Source organism: Calidris pugnax, unplaced genomic scaffold, assembly GCF_001431845.1.
Source record: "Calidris pugnax isolate Ruff unplaced genomic scaffold, ASM143184v1 scaffold220, whole genome shotgun sequence".
NCBI classification, from domain to species: Eukaryota; Metazoa; Chordata; class Aves; order Charadriiformes; family Scolopacidae; genus Calidris; species Calidris pugnax.
The window spans coordinates 563,684-582,177 of record NW_015090963.1 but is presented as its reverse complement, the minus strand read 5'-3'; the positions used below and the strand labels follow the sequence as shown (position 1 = coordinate 582,177).

Below are 18,494 nucleotides of genomic sequence, written 5' to 3'. Positions count from 1 at the left end.
CGCCCCCCGCCGATGCGGGGAGCGGGGGGTTTTAATGACCTGCCGGATCCGCCGCATTATCAGCGCTGATTAAACCTGCCTGCTCTATAAAGCACCGTTAAATATTAAGCGTGATGAAAGGCTCGGAGGGGCAGAGCCGGCACCCCCCCCCCCCGCCTCCCCCCCCCCGCCCACTCAGAGCCGGCAGCGCTTCAGAATGCAGCCGGCGTCTGGGCAAAGCCATCCCGTAACCAATTAACTTATTAACGACTGGTGGCGGAGGCGAGTGTTGGCTTGCAAGGTCAGGGGGTGGTTTGTGCCCGGCGGGGAGTGAACTGCCCCCCAGCTCCGGCAATGTGGATGGGGTGGGGGGGAGCTTGCAAGCCCTTGGCTCCTTTAGGTGTGCCCCTGGTGTGTCTGGGGGGGACACTGGGGAGGTTCTGACTGTTGGGGTCCCTGCATCTTGGGGTGCTCAGGGCTGTGCATCAACTGGGAGTAGCCTGTCCCTGTGGTTGAAAGCTTGCAGGGTAGGCTGAGGTGCTGATGGCTTTCCTGCCCCACTATGCCATCAGGACACAATGAGGGGGACACCCCAGTTTCCGAGTGCCTGGCCATGCACCATCTCCCCGGGGAAGGAATCATAGAATCATAAAATCATAGAATCATAGAATCATAGAATCATAGGCCGGAAGGGACCTCCAAAGGTCATCTAGTCTGGCCTCCCCGCAGTCAGCAGGGACACCCCCAACTAGACCAGGTTGCCCAAGGCCTCGTCGAGCCTCACCTTGAATATCTCCAGGGATGGGGCCTCAACCACCTCCCTGGGCAACCTGTTCCAGTGCTCCACTACCCTCACAGTGAAGAACCCTCTCCTAATCTCCAGTCTAAATCTGTTCCCCTCCAGCTTGAAGTCAGGCACCCCCATCTCAGAGGTGACAGTGATGCTCCGGAGGGGTGCAAGGACACCAGAATAGCCTGTCAGTGGTTGGCCACCCAGGGCGTGCAGCTGCACCCCAGGAAGCTTGGGGGGGGGTGCATGGGGATGAGCATCGCCTGAGCTCCCTGCGTGAACAGCGGCCAGATGGAAAAATTAGCAGTGCAGCTAATCAATGCAGTGCATATTAAGCGGCTCAGGGTTTGTTGGGGGGGGAAGGGGTTGGCAGGGGGGGAGCCAAGCAGGGTCTGAGATCGATATGACTTGTATTAAGTGGATTAAATCCTGGTTGCCGATCTGAGCCCTCGCTGCCAGCAGGAGGTGGCAGCTGAGCAGGGGCTGCGGGGGGTCCTGCTGCTGTTGTTTCCTTTGGCAGCAGGGCCCTGGGGGGGGTCCATGGGGGTGGCTCGCTTAGCACCTCACCACATCCTTCCCCTGTTCAGGGGATCAGCTGGGCTAAGGGGTGCCGAGGACCCCAGCTCCAGACCTACATGTCCCCCCAGCTCTGGCAGGGGCATCTCCCCGCTCAGTGAGAGGTGCTAACGATGTTATTTAATTGCGGTGAGGAGGAGGGGGAGGCACAAGGTCTATTCTCGTCCCTTTAATAAACCATGTTCGACCCACTGACCTTTAACCTGCCCGACAAGCCCCGTTATCCCCATCCCTTAAGGAATAAAGACGTCGCCATGGCAATGGGATGGCGGGAGGGAGCGGGGTCCCCAGAGCTGCATCCAGGGTGGGTTGGGGGATAAGGATACCCCAACTCTGGCCTCACACCAGCATCCAAGTGGTGGTGCCGGGCAAAGGTGGGGGAGGCTGAGGTTGCCGCAACATTTTGGGGGAGCCAAGGACCGTGGATGGGGGTCCCCGAGGTCGGCAGAGCAGAGCTGCGCTGCGCTCCGGCGGGGTATCGATCCCCGGGCTTGACAGTTTAATACTTCTGTTTATAGAGGAATATAGTTACATCGATGGCGTTAAATGAGTTACTAATTATATCAATACAAACACGATTAAAAGGGTCCTTGCTCATAGGTCACCGCAAGCAGGAGCCGCTGCTCACATTGCACAACTGTCCCCGGGCAAGGCCGGCCCGGCTGCTCCGAGGGGCAAGGTGGGGGGATGCACTGGGGTGGTGTGCACCCCTGTGGGGTGTGGGGGGTCCAGCCAGGGGGGGGAGGCCTGTCTGGGGCTGTGCATGCCCGTATGGGGCTGTGCACACCCATATGGGGCTGTGTGTGCCTGTATATGGTTGTTGTGTCCTTCCGTCTGGGGCTGTGTGTGCCCATCTGGGGTTGTGCTTGTCTGAATGGGGTTCTGCAGTCCCATCTGGGGTTGTGAGTGCCCATTTTGGGATTTCACAAATTCACGGAATTGTCAGAGTTGGAAGGGACCTCTAGAGATCATCTAGTCCAACTCGCCTGCTAAAGCAGGATTGCCCAGAGCACATCACTCAGGACTGCATCAAGGCAGGTCTTGAAGATCTCCAGAGAAGGGGACTCCACGACCTCCCTGGGCAGCCTGTTCCAGGGCTCTGTCACCCTCAATGTGAAGAAGTTTTTCCTCATATTTGAGTGGAACTTCCCATGTTCCAGCTTGAGCCCGTTGCCCCTTGTCCTATCGCTGGAAACCACTGAAAAGAGTCTGGCTCCAACATCCTTCAACTCACCCTTTAGGAACTTGTAAACGTAGATGAGGTCTCCTCTCAGCCTTGTCTTCTCCAGGCTAAGGAGCCCCAGCTCTTTGAGCCTTTCCTTGTAAGGGAGGTGCTCCAATCCTTTCATCATCTTAGTTGCCCTACGTTGGACTCTCTCCAGTAGTTCCCTGTCCCTCTAGAACTGGGGAGCCCAGAACTGGACACAGTATTCCAGTTGTGGCCTCACCAGTGCAGAGTAGAGGGGGACAATGACCTCCCTCGACCTACTGGCCACATTCTTCCCTATGCAGCCCAGGATTCCATTGGCCCTCTTGGCCACAAGGGCACATTGCTGGCTCATGGAGAGCCTGCCACCCACCAGGACTCCCAGATCCTTTCCCTCAGTAGTACTTCCCAGAAGATCCACCCCTAACCTGTATTGGTGCCTGGGGTTCTTCCTCCCCAGGTGTAGGACCTTACAATTGCTCTTGTTGAACCTCATTAGGTTCTTGTCTGCCCAGCTTCAGCCTGTCCAGGTCACGCTGGATGGTGGCACAGCCCTCTGGAGTGTTGGCCAGCCCTCCCAGTTTGGTGTCATCAGTGAACTTGCTGAGGATACACTCTGTCCCCTCATCCAGGTCATTAATGAATAAGTTGGGCCAGACTGGGCCAAGTATTGACCCCTGGGGGACACCGCTGGTTGCAGGCCTCCAACTTGGTCCTGCTCCATTAATGACAACCCTCTGAGTTCTGTCACACAGCCAGGACTCAATCCGCCTCACTGCCCCATAGGTGCCCGGACAGCTGGCACTCATGGGTTGCGAGTGCCCTTTTTGGGGTAGTGTGTGCCCACCTGGGGTTGTGTGTGCACATCTGGGGTGTGTGCCCATGAAAGGGCTGTGCATTCTCACCTGGGGCTGTTCCTGCCTGTAGGAGGCTGTGCACGTCCAGATGCAGTTGTATGTACCCCTCATCCAGGTCATTGATGAATAAGTTGGGCCGGACTGGGCCAAGTATTGACCCCTGGGGGACACCGCTGGTTGCATGCCTCCAACTTGGTCCTGCTCCATTAATGACAACCCTCTGAGTTCTGTCTCACAGCCAGGACCTCAATCCACCTCACTGCCCCATAGGTGCCAGGACAGCTGGGTTGTGAGTGCTCTTTTTGGGGTAGTGCGTGCCCACCTGAGGTTGTGTGTGCACATCTAGGGTGTGTGCCCATGAAAGGGCTGTGCATTCTCACCTGGGGCTGTTCCTGCCCATAGGAGGCTGTGCACGTCCAGACGCAGTTGTATGTATTGCCTGTGCAGGGATTTGTGCCTGTGCAGGTTGTGTGTGTGTGTACAGGGCTGTGCACTCTCACCTGATGTTCCCTGTGCCCGTGCAGGGGTGGTGCAACACCAATGCAGGGTTGTGCATGCTTGTGCAGGGATGTACGTGCCCACGCAAGCTTGTGTGTGCCCCTGGGGTGGAGGTGTGTGTGCACGCACAGGGTTGTGCATGTGCTTGTGTGGAGTTATCCATGAGGGGTTGTACACACTCATGTGGGGTTGTGTGTACCCACACAATGTTGTGCACACCCATGTGGGGTTGTGTCAGCCCGTGTGGGGTTGTGTACACCACACAAGATGTGTGTGACCATGTATCACCCTGGGGGGGTGTGTTCTGCCACTTAGACAGTCAGTCCCCCCCGAAGTGAGGTGGCACGGGGCCCCCAGTGCCCACCCTGCAGGAGGAAGAGGGTGAACATCAGGGCGAGGTGCCCTGGGTAGGGGATGGAGCTGGCTCCTTCCTTAGGTAAGGGTCCTCAGGGTGTTTGTGGGCCCCTCCATGCCTGGAGGCTGTAGCAGACCACCACCCATGCCACCCCATGGCACCCCCGTGAACCTGTGGCACCTGGATCCCATCACCAGCCTTGGCTGGGACCCAGCCCGCCCCCCTGTCAGCAAGAATCCCCCCAAAACCACCTCCTCTCCACCTTGAGCATCCCCAAATCTCATGGGGCACCCGCTGCATCCCCTGTTACTCGGCTCCACTCTCATCTCCACTTAAAAGCTGACCTTTGCTCCCCTGTTTGATGTAATGTGTTTTTGCATCTGGGTGCCCCGCAGATAAAAGGTTAGAGGTTAATAAATGGTGGAAAAATAGATCCCGACACTCGGAGGTCACACCTGTTCCGGGGGCTGGGGGCAGTGGTGGCACGCGCCGGGTGGGATCCTGCCTGCCCTGGTGGGAGCAGAAGTGTGAGGAGCACCCCAGGGTCCAGCAGAGCTGCGAGTGCTGCTCAACCTGGGTTGTCCCCCCCGGGATGGTGGTGGGCATGGTCAGCCGTTGCTAGTTTGGGGGGGGTTTGCTCCTGCTTTGACAAGCCAGGAGATGGCAGGGGGTGGGAAAGGGTTGGGTGTGGAGCAGTGGGGGTCGGAGCTCTGCTGCAGGCAGGGGAACGCAGGCAACGCCTGGCTCACACAGCTTTCCCAGGGCAGAAATCAAAGCAGCCCCCGTGGAGCTCAGCTCCGAGCCTGACCTAGTTACCGGAATCAATGGCTTGAGGAGCTCCTGGGAAGGGGCAGGCGATGGAGAGCGGGCACAGAGCGGGGCAGGTAGCACCCTGGTGGAGGGGAGGGACAAGGTGCTGGCACCCATGGGTTGGGGCACCCCAAGAGCACCCTGCTGCAAAGTGGTGGCCAGAGAGCAAGGAAGGGGCAGGGATGGAGCACCATGGAGCATCTTGGAGCTGGGCAATAGCACCTGTAGTGAGGGTTAGGGGCAGGCAGTAGCACCCGTCTGTTAGACAAGGGACAGGCAGCTAGCACCCAGGGGTTAGATGGGGACTGCATTAGTTGTGTCTGTCCAGTGATGGGAACTGTGGGGTGTCTGTAGGAGCATCCCTGCATCCGTGTGTCCCCATGTCCCCCATCCCTGCGTCCTCACATCTCCATGTCCCCCAGCTCCCTGCATCCCCACATCCCTGTGTGTCTCCGTGACAGAGCGGGGCAGGTAGCACCCTGGTGGAGGGGAGGGACAAGGTGCTGGCACCCATGGGTTGGGGCACCCCAAGAGCACCCTGCTGCAAAGAGGGGATAGGTAAGTGGTGGCCAGAGAGCAAGGAAGGGGCAGGGATGGAGCACCATGGAGCATCTTGGAGCTGGGCAATAGCACCTGTAGTGAGGGTTAGGGGCAGGCAGTAGCACCCGTCTGTTAGACAAGGGACAGGCAGCTAGCACCCAGGGGTTAGATGGGGACTGCATTAGTTGTGTCTGTCCAGTGATGGGAACTGTGGGGTGTCTGTAGGAGCATCCCTGCATCCGTGTGTCCCCATGTCCCCCATCCCTGCGTCCTCACATCTCCATGTCCCCCAGCTCCCTGCATCCCCACATCCCTGTGTGTCTCCGTGTCCCCTGATCCCTCCATCCCGACATATCCATGTCCCCCAGGTCCCTGCATCCCCACATCTCTGTGTGTCTCCGTGTCCCCTGATCCCTCCATCCCCACATATCCATGTCCCCCAGGTCCCTGCATCCTCACATCCCCACATTCCCCTGTCCCTGCATCCACATATCCCTGCATTCATGTGTCCCCATCACATCCCTGCATCCCCCCCATCCCTGCAGCCCAGCTCCCTTTATCTGCCCGGTGAATGATGTGCTCTGTTGAAAGGGGGGGGTGCGCTCCCTTTCTATTGGTTTTTAACGGCCTTTCCCAGCACAATTGTTTTTTAAACGACTCTATTTTGTGCCTGACTTTGTTTTCCAGCTTGCATTTCTTTGTATATGTTTTGGAAATCCATTCTGGACTGCTGAGTTTTGTTTCTTTTCAATGGCTTTAAATTCTTACCAGGCTCGCTGGGAGGAATTGGTGTCTATAGCGCCTTCGATTGGTGCTAATTTTTCCTTCATGTGCTCTGACTTTTACTGCTGGGCCATCGATCTGGTGGGCTCCAATTTGTCATGGTCACCCAGGCGCTGTGCTGGAATCAGGCGAGCCCTGGCTTTCTCAGGGAGCCGGCGCTTCGCGTCCCCGGTGTCGGGGCTGCTCTCACCTCCCCACTGCCCTCCCCTCGGCTCAGCACGGGGACCCGTGTCCGTGCCATCTTGACCTGCATCCTCCCAACACACAGAAGTATCCTCACCACCGTACGTGTGCGTCTGTGCAACTGTGTGCACTGCCACCGGCTTGCACGTGTGCCACTGCACCCACAAACTTGCTGGGACACACGAGGGCCAGTGTTGGGGCACACACGGCGCTGCACCCACTGTTGCACCTGAGCACAGTGCATGGATATCTGCTTTTTGCACCCACACACCCGCTGTGGGAAGTCCTGGTGCCTTGCAGGGACGTGTCAGTGCTGTGCTAACACCCTGGTCCCAGTGTGCAGCCAAGGAAGATGGATTTGGGGGCCCCACACCTGGCCAGGGGAGATGGCTTTGAGGTCCCCGTGCCCTGCTGAGGGAGGAGGATTTGGCAGTGTGTCCCTTTGCAGAGTTGCTTCACACTGTCCTTGGCCATCAATCAGGCCCTGTCTCATGGTGATGTGGCTCAGGCTGTGCTTATCAGGTCGTCGATAGCCCTTGTCACCCTGGTCTTGTGGGGCAGCTCTGGCACTTGGGGCTCCCTCAGCAGCACCCAGAGTTATGGTCCTGCCAGCTCCCCCTGCCCCAGGACTGGTGGGTGGGTGGATCTCCCTGCAGATGAGGATGTCACTGTGCTGTGACCTGTTGAACACTGGCACTGGGCAGTGCTGAGCCAGAGCAGGGCTGAGCATCCCTGGGATTTGCTGCTGCCCCCCCCTACATTGGCATCACCTTCCCAGGCTGAAACCTATAGAGGTGAAGGCCAGGGAAACTGAGGCACAGACACAGATTCTCTGCAGCAAGGGTCAAAACAGTGGAGTGTGGAGAGCCCAACACTGCCAGCATGGAGGCTGCACCAGGGGGTCCTGTCCATGGGGCAGAGAGAACCTCCCGTTGCTGGCAGAGTGGGCAGGGGAGGCCAGGGGTGGTGCTGGGTCCTGGCACAGGCAGGGTCCTGCCCCTGGCACTGTCCCCCCTCTGCCTCCTGCTCCCATGTGTGCCTGCAGCACTGACCCCTCTCTCTCTCACCCCCAGCTCTATGAACTGGACGAGGACCCGAAACGCAAGGAGTTCCTGGACGACCTCTTTGGTTTCATGCAGAAGAGAGGTAAAGGTGGGTGGTTGGGGTGGGCACTGCTGGCACCCCTGACCCCAGCTGCCGGGGTGGGGGCTCACAGCATGGTCCACTGAGGCACCGAGCTGCTGTGGGTCTCTACAAGCACCCCTAGGCAGGTCCTGTGAGGCTTCTCCCCACCATCTCCTACACACACAGGCATAAACTCACGCAGCAGGTTTGCCCCCATTCCCCAAGGCTGACCCCATCACAGGGTGCCTGCTGGCCACAGCAGCTCCCCTGAGACCCTGAAGATGTGGCCAGTGGTGATGCCCATTGCCGATGCCCACTAGCAGTGCCCGGTGGGGGTCCCCATGAGCATACCCCTTGGTGACAACCCTTAGCAAAACCCATGAATGATGCCCATTAGCAGTGCCTGTTTCCAGGGCCTTGGAGAGGTGCCTGGTGGGGATGCCCTTGGCAGTGCCCATTAGAGATGCCCATTAGTGCTCCCCATTAGCAATGCCCAGTGAGGATGCCCGTTACCAGCACGGGTGATGCTGCAGGAGTGGGATCAGTGGCCCAGGCAGCACCGGCCGCCCAGGGGTTAAGGGCTCTCCAGCCGGCCCCGGCCGCATCGGAAATCTTTGCTATCGGCATGGGGGGCCGAGCCGGCTCCTGGGGACTCGATAAATGCTTTAACCTTCGCCCTCCCCAGCCTGGCCTGCAACAATTAAAAGTTGCCGAGCGCGGGCGTGTGGCCGGCCGTATTAATTAGAGCCTTTTGCCGGTGTGTGGATTAATGAACATACCGCTCAATAGCCAGTAAACCCCAGGCAGAGGTTAATGCCGAGCTAATTAACGGGGGAAGGCTAGGGGGGAGGGTGCAGGAGCGGCAGGGCTGGCTGCGTGTGTGGGGCGAGGGTGGGCAGAAGGGGACAGTCGCCCCACGGGAAGGGTGGTGAGGGTGCCCACCTGCCTGTGGGGTGGCAGCGATCAACTTTTGGGTGGGGCTGAGACTCCTCAAACTCGTTTCACCCTGGGCTGTGCTGCTGGGGGCTGGCATGGCCTTGGGGTTCACATCAGAGCCAATCTGGAGATGGGTTGGGGGGCTGGCTGCTGTCCCACGGGTGTCCCCTCGTCCCCCTGTCCCTGGTGCGGGGCTGTGGGGAGCGAGCGGGAGCATCAGCACTGCCTCAGCCCCCCACCATCCATCAGCTGCAAGATTCATGGGCTGTTCCGCAGCTTCATTATCTCTCTTTCCAGAGCTAATTAACTCCCTCGCCATTGGGGCCGGGGCTAATTAAGCAAACGCCTGGTGGTGCAGGGAGGAGGGAGGGAGCCTGATGCTTCCCTGCCAACACTGCTCCTCATCCCTCTGTGTCCAGGTGTCCCCGCTCCTGTCCCCTTCATCCCACACCTCCTCTGAAAGGGTGGCATCTGCCCAGGGAGGGCAGGCAGGTGTGCAGGTCCGGGTGTATGAGTGTGGGTGTTGTGGGTGTGCAAATGCAGATGTGAGTGCGCCTGTTGGAGGACTGGGGGATTTTGGAGATGGGTAGCAAAGAGAAAAGGGGCAGGGGGCTGCGGGGCAGGGACAGCATTACCGGGGCCATCAGGACCTGGCTGAGAAGCAGCACCCATGAGCCAGCACCGGGTGCTGCTGGGGCACCCAGGGGTGCATGGGCAGGGGCTGCAACCCCTGGGCTGTGTCCCCGAGGTGGATTGATGCCCCTGAAGTGAGCCCTAAAGAAAGGGGCTGTGTGTGCCCCCCTGTCTGTCAGGGCATTTGTCAGTGAGGCGGAAAATGAGCGGGGCTGGGGAAACATTGGGGACCCTGTGGCACGGGGCAGGGACACTCCAGACCCAGTGGCAGGTGGGGATGACTGCTGGGAGGGATCCGGGGGAGCAGGGATGAGATGGGGGTGATGGTATCTCCCCCATCAGACATGGGGTGCAGGCAGTGAGGCATGTCATTTGCATGCCCCAGTCTCCGTGGCACTCTCAAAAGTGGTGAGCTGGGTTATAGGGGCACTATTTCTGCTTTTGCTCACTCAGGGTCCAGGACCCTCCTGTTCCTCTACCGAGCCAAGGGCTCTGCTGATAACACGGGGCCATTAATTCATCAAGGAGCTAATTGCAGCGCCACAATGGCTGCCTCACCTCCCCAGGCTTTTGTGCCGCTCACCCTGGCCAGGGCTGGGGCCATCACTCTGCTGGAATGCAGACAAGTCCCTTTGTCAGCAGGACGGGCACCGGTTGCCTGCCCCATGCAGCCCCAAGATTGATGGCAAGCCACTTTAATTAGCCACCACAGCTTTAGGAGGGGGGAAGGAGAGAAAAGAAGTTCGTGGGCTATCAGCTGCGGGCTGAGACCCTGCAAACTCATTGGCATGTCGGGGTGATGGGGAGCCCTGGAGTCGGACCCCCCCTGAGGTGATGTGGTGATGCCAGCAGCTCCCGGGCAGGGCTGGCGAGCGACCGCCAGCAGATATCGAGTCGATATCTCTTGCCTTTTTCCCAGGAGGATAAACTCCTCTCCCCCTTCCTGACCAGGCGAACAACAGCTACTAGGTATTGATTTTGTTGACACTGAACTTTAGATTAGAGCTAATTTTTGAGCACGTGTAAAGAATGTTGTGAACTTGCTTTAAAAAAGAACTCCATTGAAACATACTAAAATTGGTAGGTACCATTTAAAAAAATAACATAAACTTTATGATAAACAAATTTGAATATTAGAGAGATGCATATCTTGTTCTCTTTAAAAAAAAAAAAAAAAAAAAAGTTAAATGAACTCAGTAAAGGAATAAAAAGAGCTCATTTTTCAGGCTTATGTGAAGAAGCCGAGCCGATATCGGGGCCATAAATTAGGGATGCTGGAGGATGGCGGTGAGTGACGGCTTTGTTTGAGGTGCGGAGCGCAGCCGTGACAGCCTCCCCCGGCCAAATGGATGGCTTTCCAATAGCGCCTGTGCCCCGCCACCCCGCAGGAGGAATAAATATGGGTGGGATGGGACAGGAACGAGATGAGATGGGATGGGATGCTCATCCCTCCTCTGCCCTGCTGCAGCTCCCAACCACTGCCCGGACCATTGCCCCGAGGTGCCATGAGGCAGAGCACAGCTCTGAGGCTATTTGGGTGTCCTGGAAAAGTGTGGAGGGGGGGGGTAAACAGTGCTGGGGGCTTCTGGGATCATGCTGGTCCATGCGGGGTTCACAGATCCCTGGTGACCCCATGCTCCATTGCCCCATGGCCTTGGTGTGGAGGTGATGCTGGGGGGGGAGCACAGGTAGGGTCTTTACCGGGGACACTGGAAGGGAATTTGGGGTCAGGTCTCTTGGTGGGGGGGCACTGAAGGCCTTCAAGCAGTCAGGGGCTGCTGGGAGGATCTGTGGGGGTGGGGAGTCTCTCTGGGGATTCATGGGGATGTCCCTCTATATGGGTCTCTGCAGGTGATTTTTAAGAGAGAGAACCTTTCAACTGGGAGGTTTTAGGGTGAGTCCCTCCAGAAGGGTTATGGGGAGAGCCCCCATCCAGAGAGGGTTACAGAGTGAGTCCTTCTATAAAGTTTAGGTGGAGGTAGGTTTCTTTATGGGGCTCTGAAAGAGAGCGGAGAAAGAGGATGCTCTGACAGAAGCTGGAGGCAGATGCTCTATAGGGAGCTCTAAGAGTTGTCAGGGACAACCCTCTTTAAGGGGCTCTGGAGGAGTCCCTTTGCCCATCCCACCATGCCCCCACATCCCAGCTGAGAGCATACCAACAGCTCCATCAATGGAGACCTTGTGCCAGCATCCTGGGGTCTGTCCTGCTCACAGGTATGGCACTGCTCTCCCAGACACCCAAGGGTCCTGCCAGCACCCCCCATGCCCATGAGGGCTCACTTGGGCACAAAGAGACATGTCTTCCCCTTGGGGGCAGCTGGGACCTGCAGTGGTGGTAGGAACAAGGTGGGGGCTCTGTCCCCAAGGAGTGAGAGTCCCTCTGGGCTCACCCCATGCCCTTTTCTTTCCCCCTCCGTGTGCGGCTGGAAGGGACGCCCGTGAACCGCATCCCCATCATGGCCAAGCAAGTGCTGGACCTGTACACACTGTACCGACTGGTGACGGACAAGGGTGGCCTGGTCGAAGTCATCAACAAGAAGATCTGGCGGGAGATCACCAAGGGCCTCAACCTACCTACCTCCATCACCAGCGCTGCCTTCACCCTCCGCACGCAGTGAGTGCCTGGCAATGGCAGCGGGTTGGGGGGCCACACACTGAATTTCACTGAATTTCACTTGGATCTTCCAGGCTCCCCACCAGGGTGCTGCTTGTGGCCCCCAAAGCGGGACAGAGGGCTCTGCCCCTTCCCAGGTGCCGTCCCCACCCTGGTTCCCACTAGGAACAGGGCTGGCCGAGAGGCAGGTGATGCTGTGTCTCATCCTGTCCCTCTCCCTGAGCAGATACATGAAGTACCTGTATCCCTACGAATGTGAGAAGCGGGCGCTCAGCTCTCCCGGGGAGCTCCAGGCCGCCATCGATAGCAACCGTCGGGAGGGACGGAGGCAGACTTTCGGCACGGCGCTCTTCAACTACTCACCGGCCGGCACCCCAACCCTGCTGGGCTCCCCCAAAATGCCTCTGCCAGCTCTTAGCATCTCCACACACAGCTGCAACCAGCTCAGCCAAGTGCACGCTGTGAAGAAAGGTGGGTGAGGACCACGTGGCAGACATCTCTCCCTTGGGGTGGACACTGCTCTGGCAACGGGGATGTTCCTTCTCTGCTCTTGCCCTTTTTGCTTGGGGAAAATAGGAACAATTCTGTTCTTTTAGTCCCTCTCTGAGACGGAGAAAGGCTTATTTTGTCACAGGTGACAGGACAAGAGGAAATGGCCTCAAGTTGCGCCAGGGGAGGTTCAGGCTGGATATTAGGAAAATTTTTTTCACTGAAAGGGTTATCAGACATTGGAATGGGCTGCCCAGGGAGGTGGTTGAGGCACCATCCCTGGGGGTGTTCAAAAGACGGGTTGATGAAGTGCTGGGAGGTATGGTTTAGTGATGATGCTCCTTGTTTGTTGTGTGGGTGTCTATTTTTGTCAGTTAGGTTGACGGTTGGACAAGATGATCTTTAAGGTCCCTTCCAACCTAGAAGATTCTGTGATTCTGTGATTCTGTGATTATTTATCCTGGGCTTGGATGAGGACCAAGCCCAGATGCCCATGCTACTGGGATGGAGGTGGCACCGGTTGGGGATGGTGAGATGGGGTGGTGACGGGGGGATGTGCTGAGCTCTCTTGGTCGTTGCAGAGGATGGTGTGCTGGCAGCAGCCGTGCCGGGACGCATCGCTATCCCAGTGGGACTGGCCGGCCACCACCTCGCAGCGGCCCAAGCAGCAGCCGCCTCGCAAGCAGTGGTGCTGGAGCAGCTACGGGAGAAGCTGGAGACGGGGGAGCCCCCGGAGAAGAAAGTGGCCCTGACGGTGGAGGAGCAGCAGCGGCTGGTGCAACACGCACTGCAGCACAACCTCCTGGCCGTGGCCTCCCAGTTCCCCATGAATGTCAAGATCTCCAACCGAGGTAGAGGGATGCAACACCTCAAGCTTGGGTCACCCCATCCCCTGGCACCCCAGGAGGGAGTAGCAGCGACTGGAAAGGAGCATGAATGCCCGGAGAGACTGGAACTCGGCTTCTCTCTCTCGGGCAGGTTCTTGTTTCTGTTTCTCTTAATGCTCATATTGGTATTTCCTTTCCCCAGATGACAGACAGGAGACTGCATTGAACCTGTCCACCAACGGCATTAGCAGTATCAACATGTCAATAGAAATAAATGGAGTTGTCTACACAGGTAAATAGAAGGGCCGCTTGGCCCGTGTAATTGCGGCCGGGAAATCCAATAACTTATAGCCACTGCCTGGCCAGCAAGTCCTTCCTTCAATCTGATGTCTTTACTATAAAATCCATCGTAATGAAGTGGCAGGGCCTGGGGAGAGGGGGCAGGAGAAGGAGGGGGTCAGCGAGGCTGGAAATTGTCCCCCAGCAGGAGCTAGCAATGAAGGGCCAAAGTGGGGGATGGATGGATGGATGGATGGATGGATGGATGGATGGAGGGACTCAGGCTGAGAAGTACAAAAAGGCACCTGGGGTCATCCCCCAACCACAGGGTCCTACAAACAGGGACTGGATTTGGGGTCACCCGGTGCTGGTTTGCCCAGAGGGTCACTGGGTGGGTGTGTGGGTTGGCTGATTGCAGACCACAGTGTTGGGTGCAGGGGAAGATGTTGGGGTGGTTTGCTAGGGCAGAGGCTCCTTTGGGGTGATGGTGTGCACCTACCTGTCTCTTAGCTCACCTCGTGCCCCTAGGATCCTGCCTGCCTCACTGAGACAGCCCCAGTTGAAATCAATGGCTTTTCTTTCATGACTTACATATTTAACAAGATGGAAAGGTCAGGACTAATCAGCAGGCTGGCCTGTCAGCCAAATGGTCCTGGGCCACTCTGGGGCTGCCCCACGCAGGGCAGGGATGGCTAGGCTGGGGGAGGCACCATGCGTGATAGAGAGGACAGCCCCAGGTGGGGCTGGAGCCCCCAGAGGTGCTAGTTCCCTCTCTCTGACCTGGGTGCTGGGGGCTAGGAGAGCAGAGCCCCCAGCCCTGGGCTTGCCCTAACCCCCTTTATCTTGCTCCCCAGGTGTCCTGTTTGCCCGCCGCCCCCCAGCCCCTCCGGCACCAGGTGGAGGAAGCACCCAGAGCCGGCCGAACCCCATGCCCGCCCCGAACCCACTGGTCCCAGCCCCCTCGCACAGCCACACTCCTGCCAGCTCCTCACCGTAGGGGATATGCCCCCCCCAACCCTGAAAGCAATTGGGGATCCCCAGGGCCTGGGGGGCTCAGCTGCGTGACCCAGCTGAGCCAGCAAGATGGGATGGGGGGACCCGAAGGTGCCTCTTGCTTCAATACTGAGCTGTGTCCGTGCAAGGCTGTGAGCAGCCACGTGGCCCCTTTTCCCCCTTACCCCCCATGTGTGGGACTCCTTCCCCGTGTGTGGCCTCCGACACACGCACTATCCTTCCCAGGTGCTGCCCCCAGGTGACACCCCCCTCCCCCCCCACCCCATACAGCTCCTGCTGACCCCGCATGCTGCATCCCCTACACACTGCAGCCCCTATAGACACCCAGAAGTGTACACTGTGGCCCCTACACCCACCTCAGTGCTTGCACTGCAGCCCCTATACACACCTCAGTGCACACACCGGGTCCTTCATGTAGAATCATAGAGCTGTTGGGTTGGAAGGGACCTTAAAGATCATGTAGTTCCAACCCCCCTGCCATGGGCAGGGACACCTCCCACCAGAGCAAGTTGCTCAAAGCCCCATCCAGCCTGGCCTTGAACATCTCCAGAGATGGGGCATCCACAATGTCCCTGAGCAACCTGTTCCAGTGTCTCACCACCCTCACAGTAAAAAATTTCTTCCTAATATCTAATCTAAATCTCCCCTCGTTCAGTTTAAAACCATTACCCCTTGTCCTATCACTACACTGCCTGGTAAGGAGTCCCTCCCCATCTTTCCTGTAGGCCCCCTTTACATATTGGAAGGCTGCTAAAGGTCTCCCTGGAGCTTTTTCTTCTCCGGGCTGAACAACCCCAACTGTCTCAGCCTGCCTGCTGCACTGGAGAAGCCTTCCAGCCCTCTGATCATCTTTGTGGCCCTCCTCTGGACCTGCTCCAACAGGTCCGTGTCCTTCTTATGTTGGGGGATCCAGAGCTGGACGCAGGTGGGGTCTCACCAGAGCAGAGTAGAGGAGCAGAATCACCTCCCTTGACCTGCTGGCCACTCTTGTTTTAATGGAGCCCAGAATGCAATTGGCTTTCTGGGCTGCGAGCGCACATTTCTGGGTCATGTTGAGTTTCTTATCATTCAGCACCCCAAGTCCTTCTCCTCAGGGCTGCACCAGTCCCAGTACCGACCCCTGAGGAACACCAATCATTGCACACAATTGCCACACTCAGTGCACACACTGCATCTCGTAGGTACTGTCTCCCCTGTAGACATCTCTATGCATACTGCATTCCTCGCACTCTCGGTGCATACACTGCATCCCCTACACACTGCATCCCCTATAGACACCCCCAGTGCACACACTGCATCCCCTGTACACACCCTTGGTGCCCACATTACATCACCTGTGCACACCCGCAGTGCAAACACTGCAGTTCCTGTACACTGCAGCCCCTATAAACTGTAGCCCCTGCACACTGCATCCCCTGTATACTGACACCCCCTACTCACTGCAAACCCCCTGACACAGCTCTCCTGCACTGGTTGGGCTCACTGCCCCCACCCTGAGACACCCCCAGGGTCCTGGGAGCCCCCAGGGTGGTGGCATCTCAGCCCCCCAGGTCCTCAACTCCGGGGATTCGCCCTGGTGGGGTGGATATTGGGGAAACCGGTGGGACTGGTGGGGATGGAGCTAATTGGGGTGAGGTGGGGGTGGTATCTTAATATTGGGGTGGGGCTTCTGCACTGGGAGGAGCTTGTTGCTGGGGGCAAGGCAGGGAGGGCTGAGCAGTGCCCCAACACACACCAAATACCGCCTGGATGACGGGGTCCTCAGCCAGGGGGGGCAGAGAGATGGAGAGCACCGCACTGGGCACTCCAAACTACCTCGTTGGGGCTGTGTGGGCACCTCCCCCACCCGCTCGCACCCCTGGGTGCCAAAGCAGGCGAGCGTGGAGCAACGCTCACCTCTACCTCAGCGCGGGGGACCAGGGCTCGGTACCACCGGGCTCCCCCCGGCACTCCCACCGCGGCCACGCCACTCTGTGTATCTATTAAAGGAAATGAACTGCTGAACCAAACCAGTGTGGAGGGTGGTATGTGTTACATGCCGAGCTCCAGTGCCTGGACTGGGAATAGTTTGGGGTTGCAGGACATCCCCACAGCCTCATGAATCTGTGGCCTTAGAGGCAAGGGGGATGGTATGGAGAGAGGAAATTTTTCCTCTAGTAGAGGAGGACCAGGTTCGGGACCACTTGGCCAAACTGGACATTCATAAGTCCATGGGCCCTGATGGGTTGCACCCACGAGTGCTGAGGGAGCTGGCAGACGTTATTGCTGGGCCACTCTCTATCATCTTTGAGAAGTCATGGGGAACAGGAGAGGTGCTGAGGACTGGAGGAAGGCCAACATCACTCCAGTTGGGGTGAGGTGGGGGTGGTATCTTAATATTGGGGTGGGGCTTCTGCACTGGGAGGAGCTTGTTGCTGGGGGCAAGGCAGGGAGGGCTGAGCAGTGCCCCAACACACACCAAATACCGCCTGGATGACGGGGTCCTCAGCCAGGGGGGGCAGAGAGATGGAGAGCACCGCACTGGGCACTCCAAACTACCTCGTTGGGGCTGTGTGGGCACCTCCCCCACCCGCTCGCACCCCTGGGTGCCAAAGCAGGCGAGCGTGGAGCAACGCTCACCTCTACCTCAGCGCGGGGGACCAGGGCTCGGTACCACCGGGCTCCCCCCGGCACTCCCACCGCGGCCACGCCACTCTGTGTATCTATTAAAGGAAATGAACTGCTGAACCAAACCAGTGTGGAGGGTGGTATGTGTTACATGCCGAGCTCCAGTGCCTGGACTGGGAATAGTTTGGGGTTGCAGGACATCCCCACAGCCTCATGAATCTGTGGCCTTAGAGGCAAGGGGGATGGTATGGAGAGAGGAAATTTTTCCTCTAGTAGAGGAGGACCAGGTTCGGGACCACTTGGCCAAACTGGACATTCATAAGTCCATGGGCCCTGATGGGTTGCACCCACGAGTGCTGAGGGAGCTGGCAGACGTTATTGCTGGGCCACTCTCTATCATCTTTGAGAAGTCATGGGGAACAGGAGAGGGCCTGAGGACTGGAGGAAGGCCAACATCACTCCAGTCTTCAAAAAGGGCAAGAAGGAGGACCCTGGGAACTACAGACCAGTTAGTCTCACCTCTGTCCCTGGGAAGGTAATGGAGAGACTCATTCTAGATGTCATCTCCAAACAAGTTGAAGAGTGGGGGGTTATTGGAAGTGGGCAACACGGGTTTACCAAGGGTAAATCATGTATGACCAGTGAAATATACCCTGGGGTGACAGATGTAGGGCCTGAGGTTTCACAGCCAGCCTCACAGCCTTTGCCTCTAGCACAGGGTTGCCTAAGTTTCTGGGGTGCAAACAGTTGTCCTGAACCCATCAGACCCCTGAAGAATGGGCTGGATCAGATTGGTCACCAAATCGAGCCATGCCAGCCCATTCATGGGGCTGCTTGGCCCCACAAGCTGCCCAGTGGCAGCTCACTGATGCATGGGGGACCTCGTCATGCTGCCTGTGCCAGGCAAGGAGCGTGGCTGTGGGGCTTCTGAGGTTGCACCAGGCGAGATGCAAGCAGTGCTGGCCCAGCCTGGCACCTGGGCAGTGCCCACAGAGGGCACAGGTGACCCAGGAGGAGCTGAAATGGAGACATGAGCACACACATGGATGCTCATGGGTGCACGTATGGGAGCACGTGGGAAAGCGTGGAGACACGCAGGCAGCTTGGTCACCACAGACACACACAAATCACTTGTGATCCCTCGCAGAAACTCAGTGGCATGCACCAGAGCATGTACACTCACACACACTCACAGTCGCCCGTACGTGTGCAGAACACACACGCTTCAGCATGCACATGCCCTTGCACACGCATGCAGCCCCCCACGCATGTGAAGAGGCACAGGGGGCTCCCGTGCAGACAGACACCCCCCGACAACGGCAGCCATGAGGACAGGCCCACCCCTGGCACCCATGAAGCCAGGTACCAAGGGGACAGAGCATCACGTTTCAG

The 18,494-nt window shown here is 58.0% G+C and overlaps 1 protein-coding gene across 1 annotated transcript in view; it reads left to right on the top strand.

Moving 5' to 3' along the window:
- Window positions 1-15,040, top strand: part of ARID3C (AT-rich interaction domain 3C) — a 37,000-nt gene extending 21,960 nt beyond the window's left edge. Inside the window, exons 3-8 of the mRNA XM_014952448.1 lie at window positions 7,652-7,730; window positions 11,703-11,886; window positions 12,113-12,357; window positions 12,957-13,226; window positions 13,405-13,494; window positions 14,336-15,040. Of these exons, the coding sequence (XP_014807934.1) occupies window positions 7,652-7,730; window positions 11,703-11,886; window positions 12,113-12,357; window positions 12,957-13,226; window positions 13,405-13,494; window positions 14,336-14,478 (1,011 nt within the window). The 3' untranslated portion in view covers window positions 14,479-15,040. The remainder of the gene's footprint in view (window positions 1-7,651; window positions 7,731-11,702; window positions 11,887-12,112; window positions 12,358-12,956; window positions 13,227-13,404; window positions 13,495-14,335) is intronic.
- The last annotated feature ends 3,454 nt before the right edge of the window (window positions 15,041-18,494 follow it).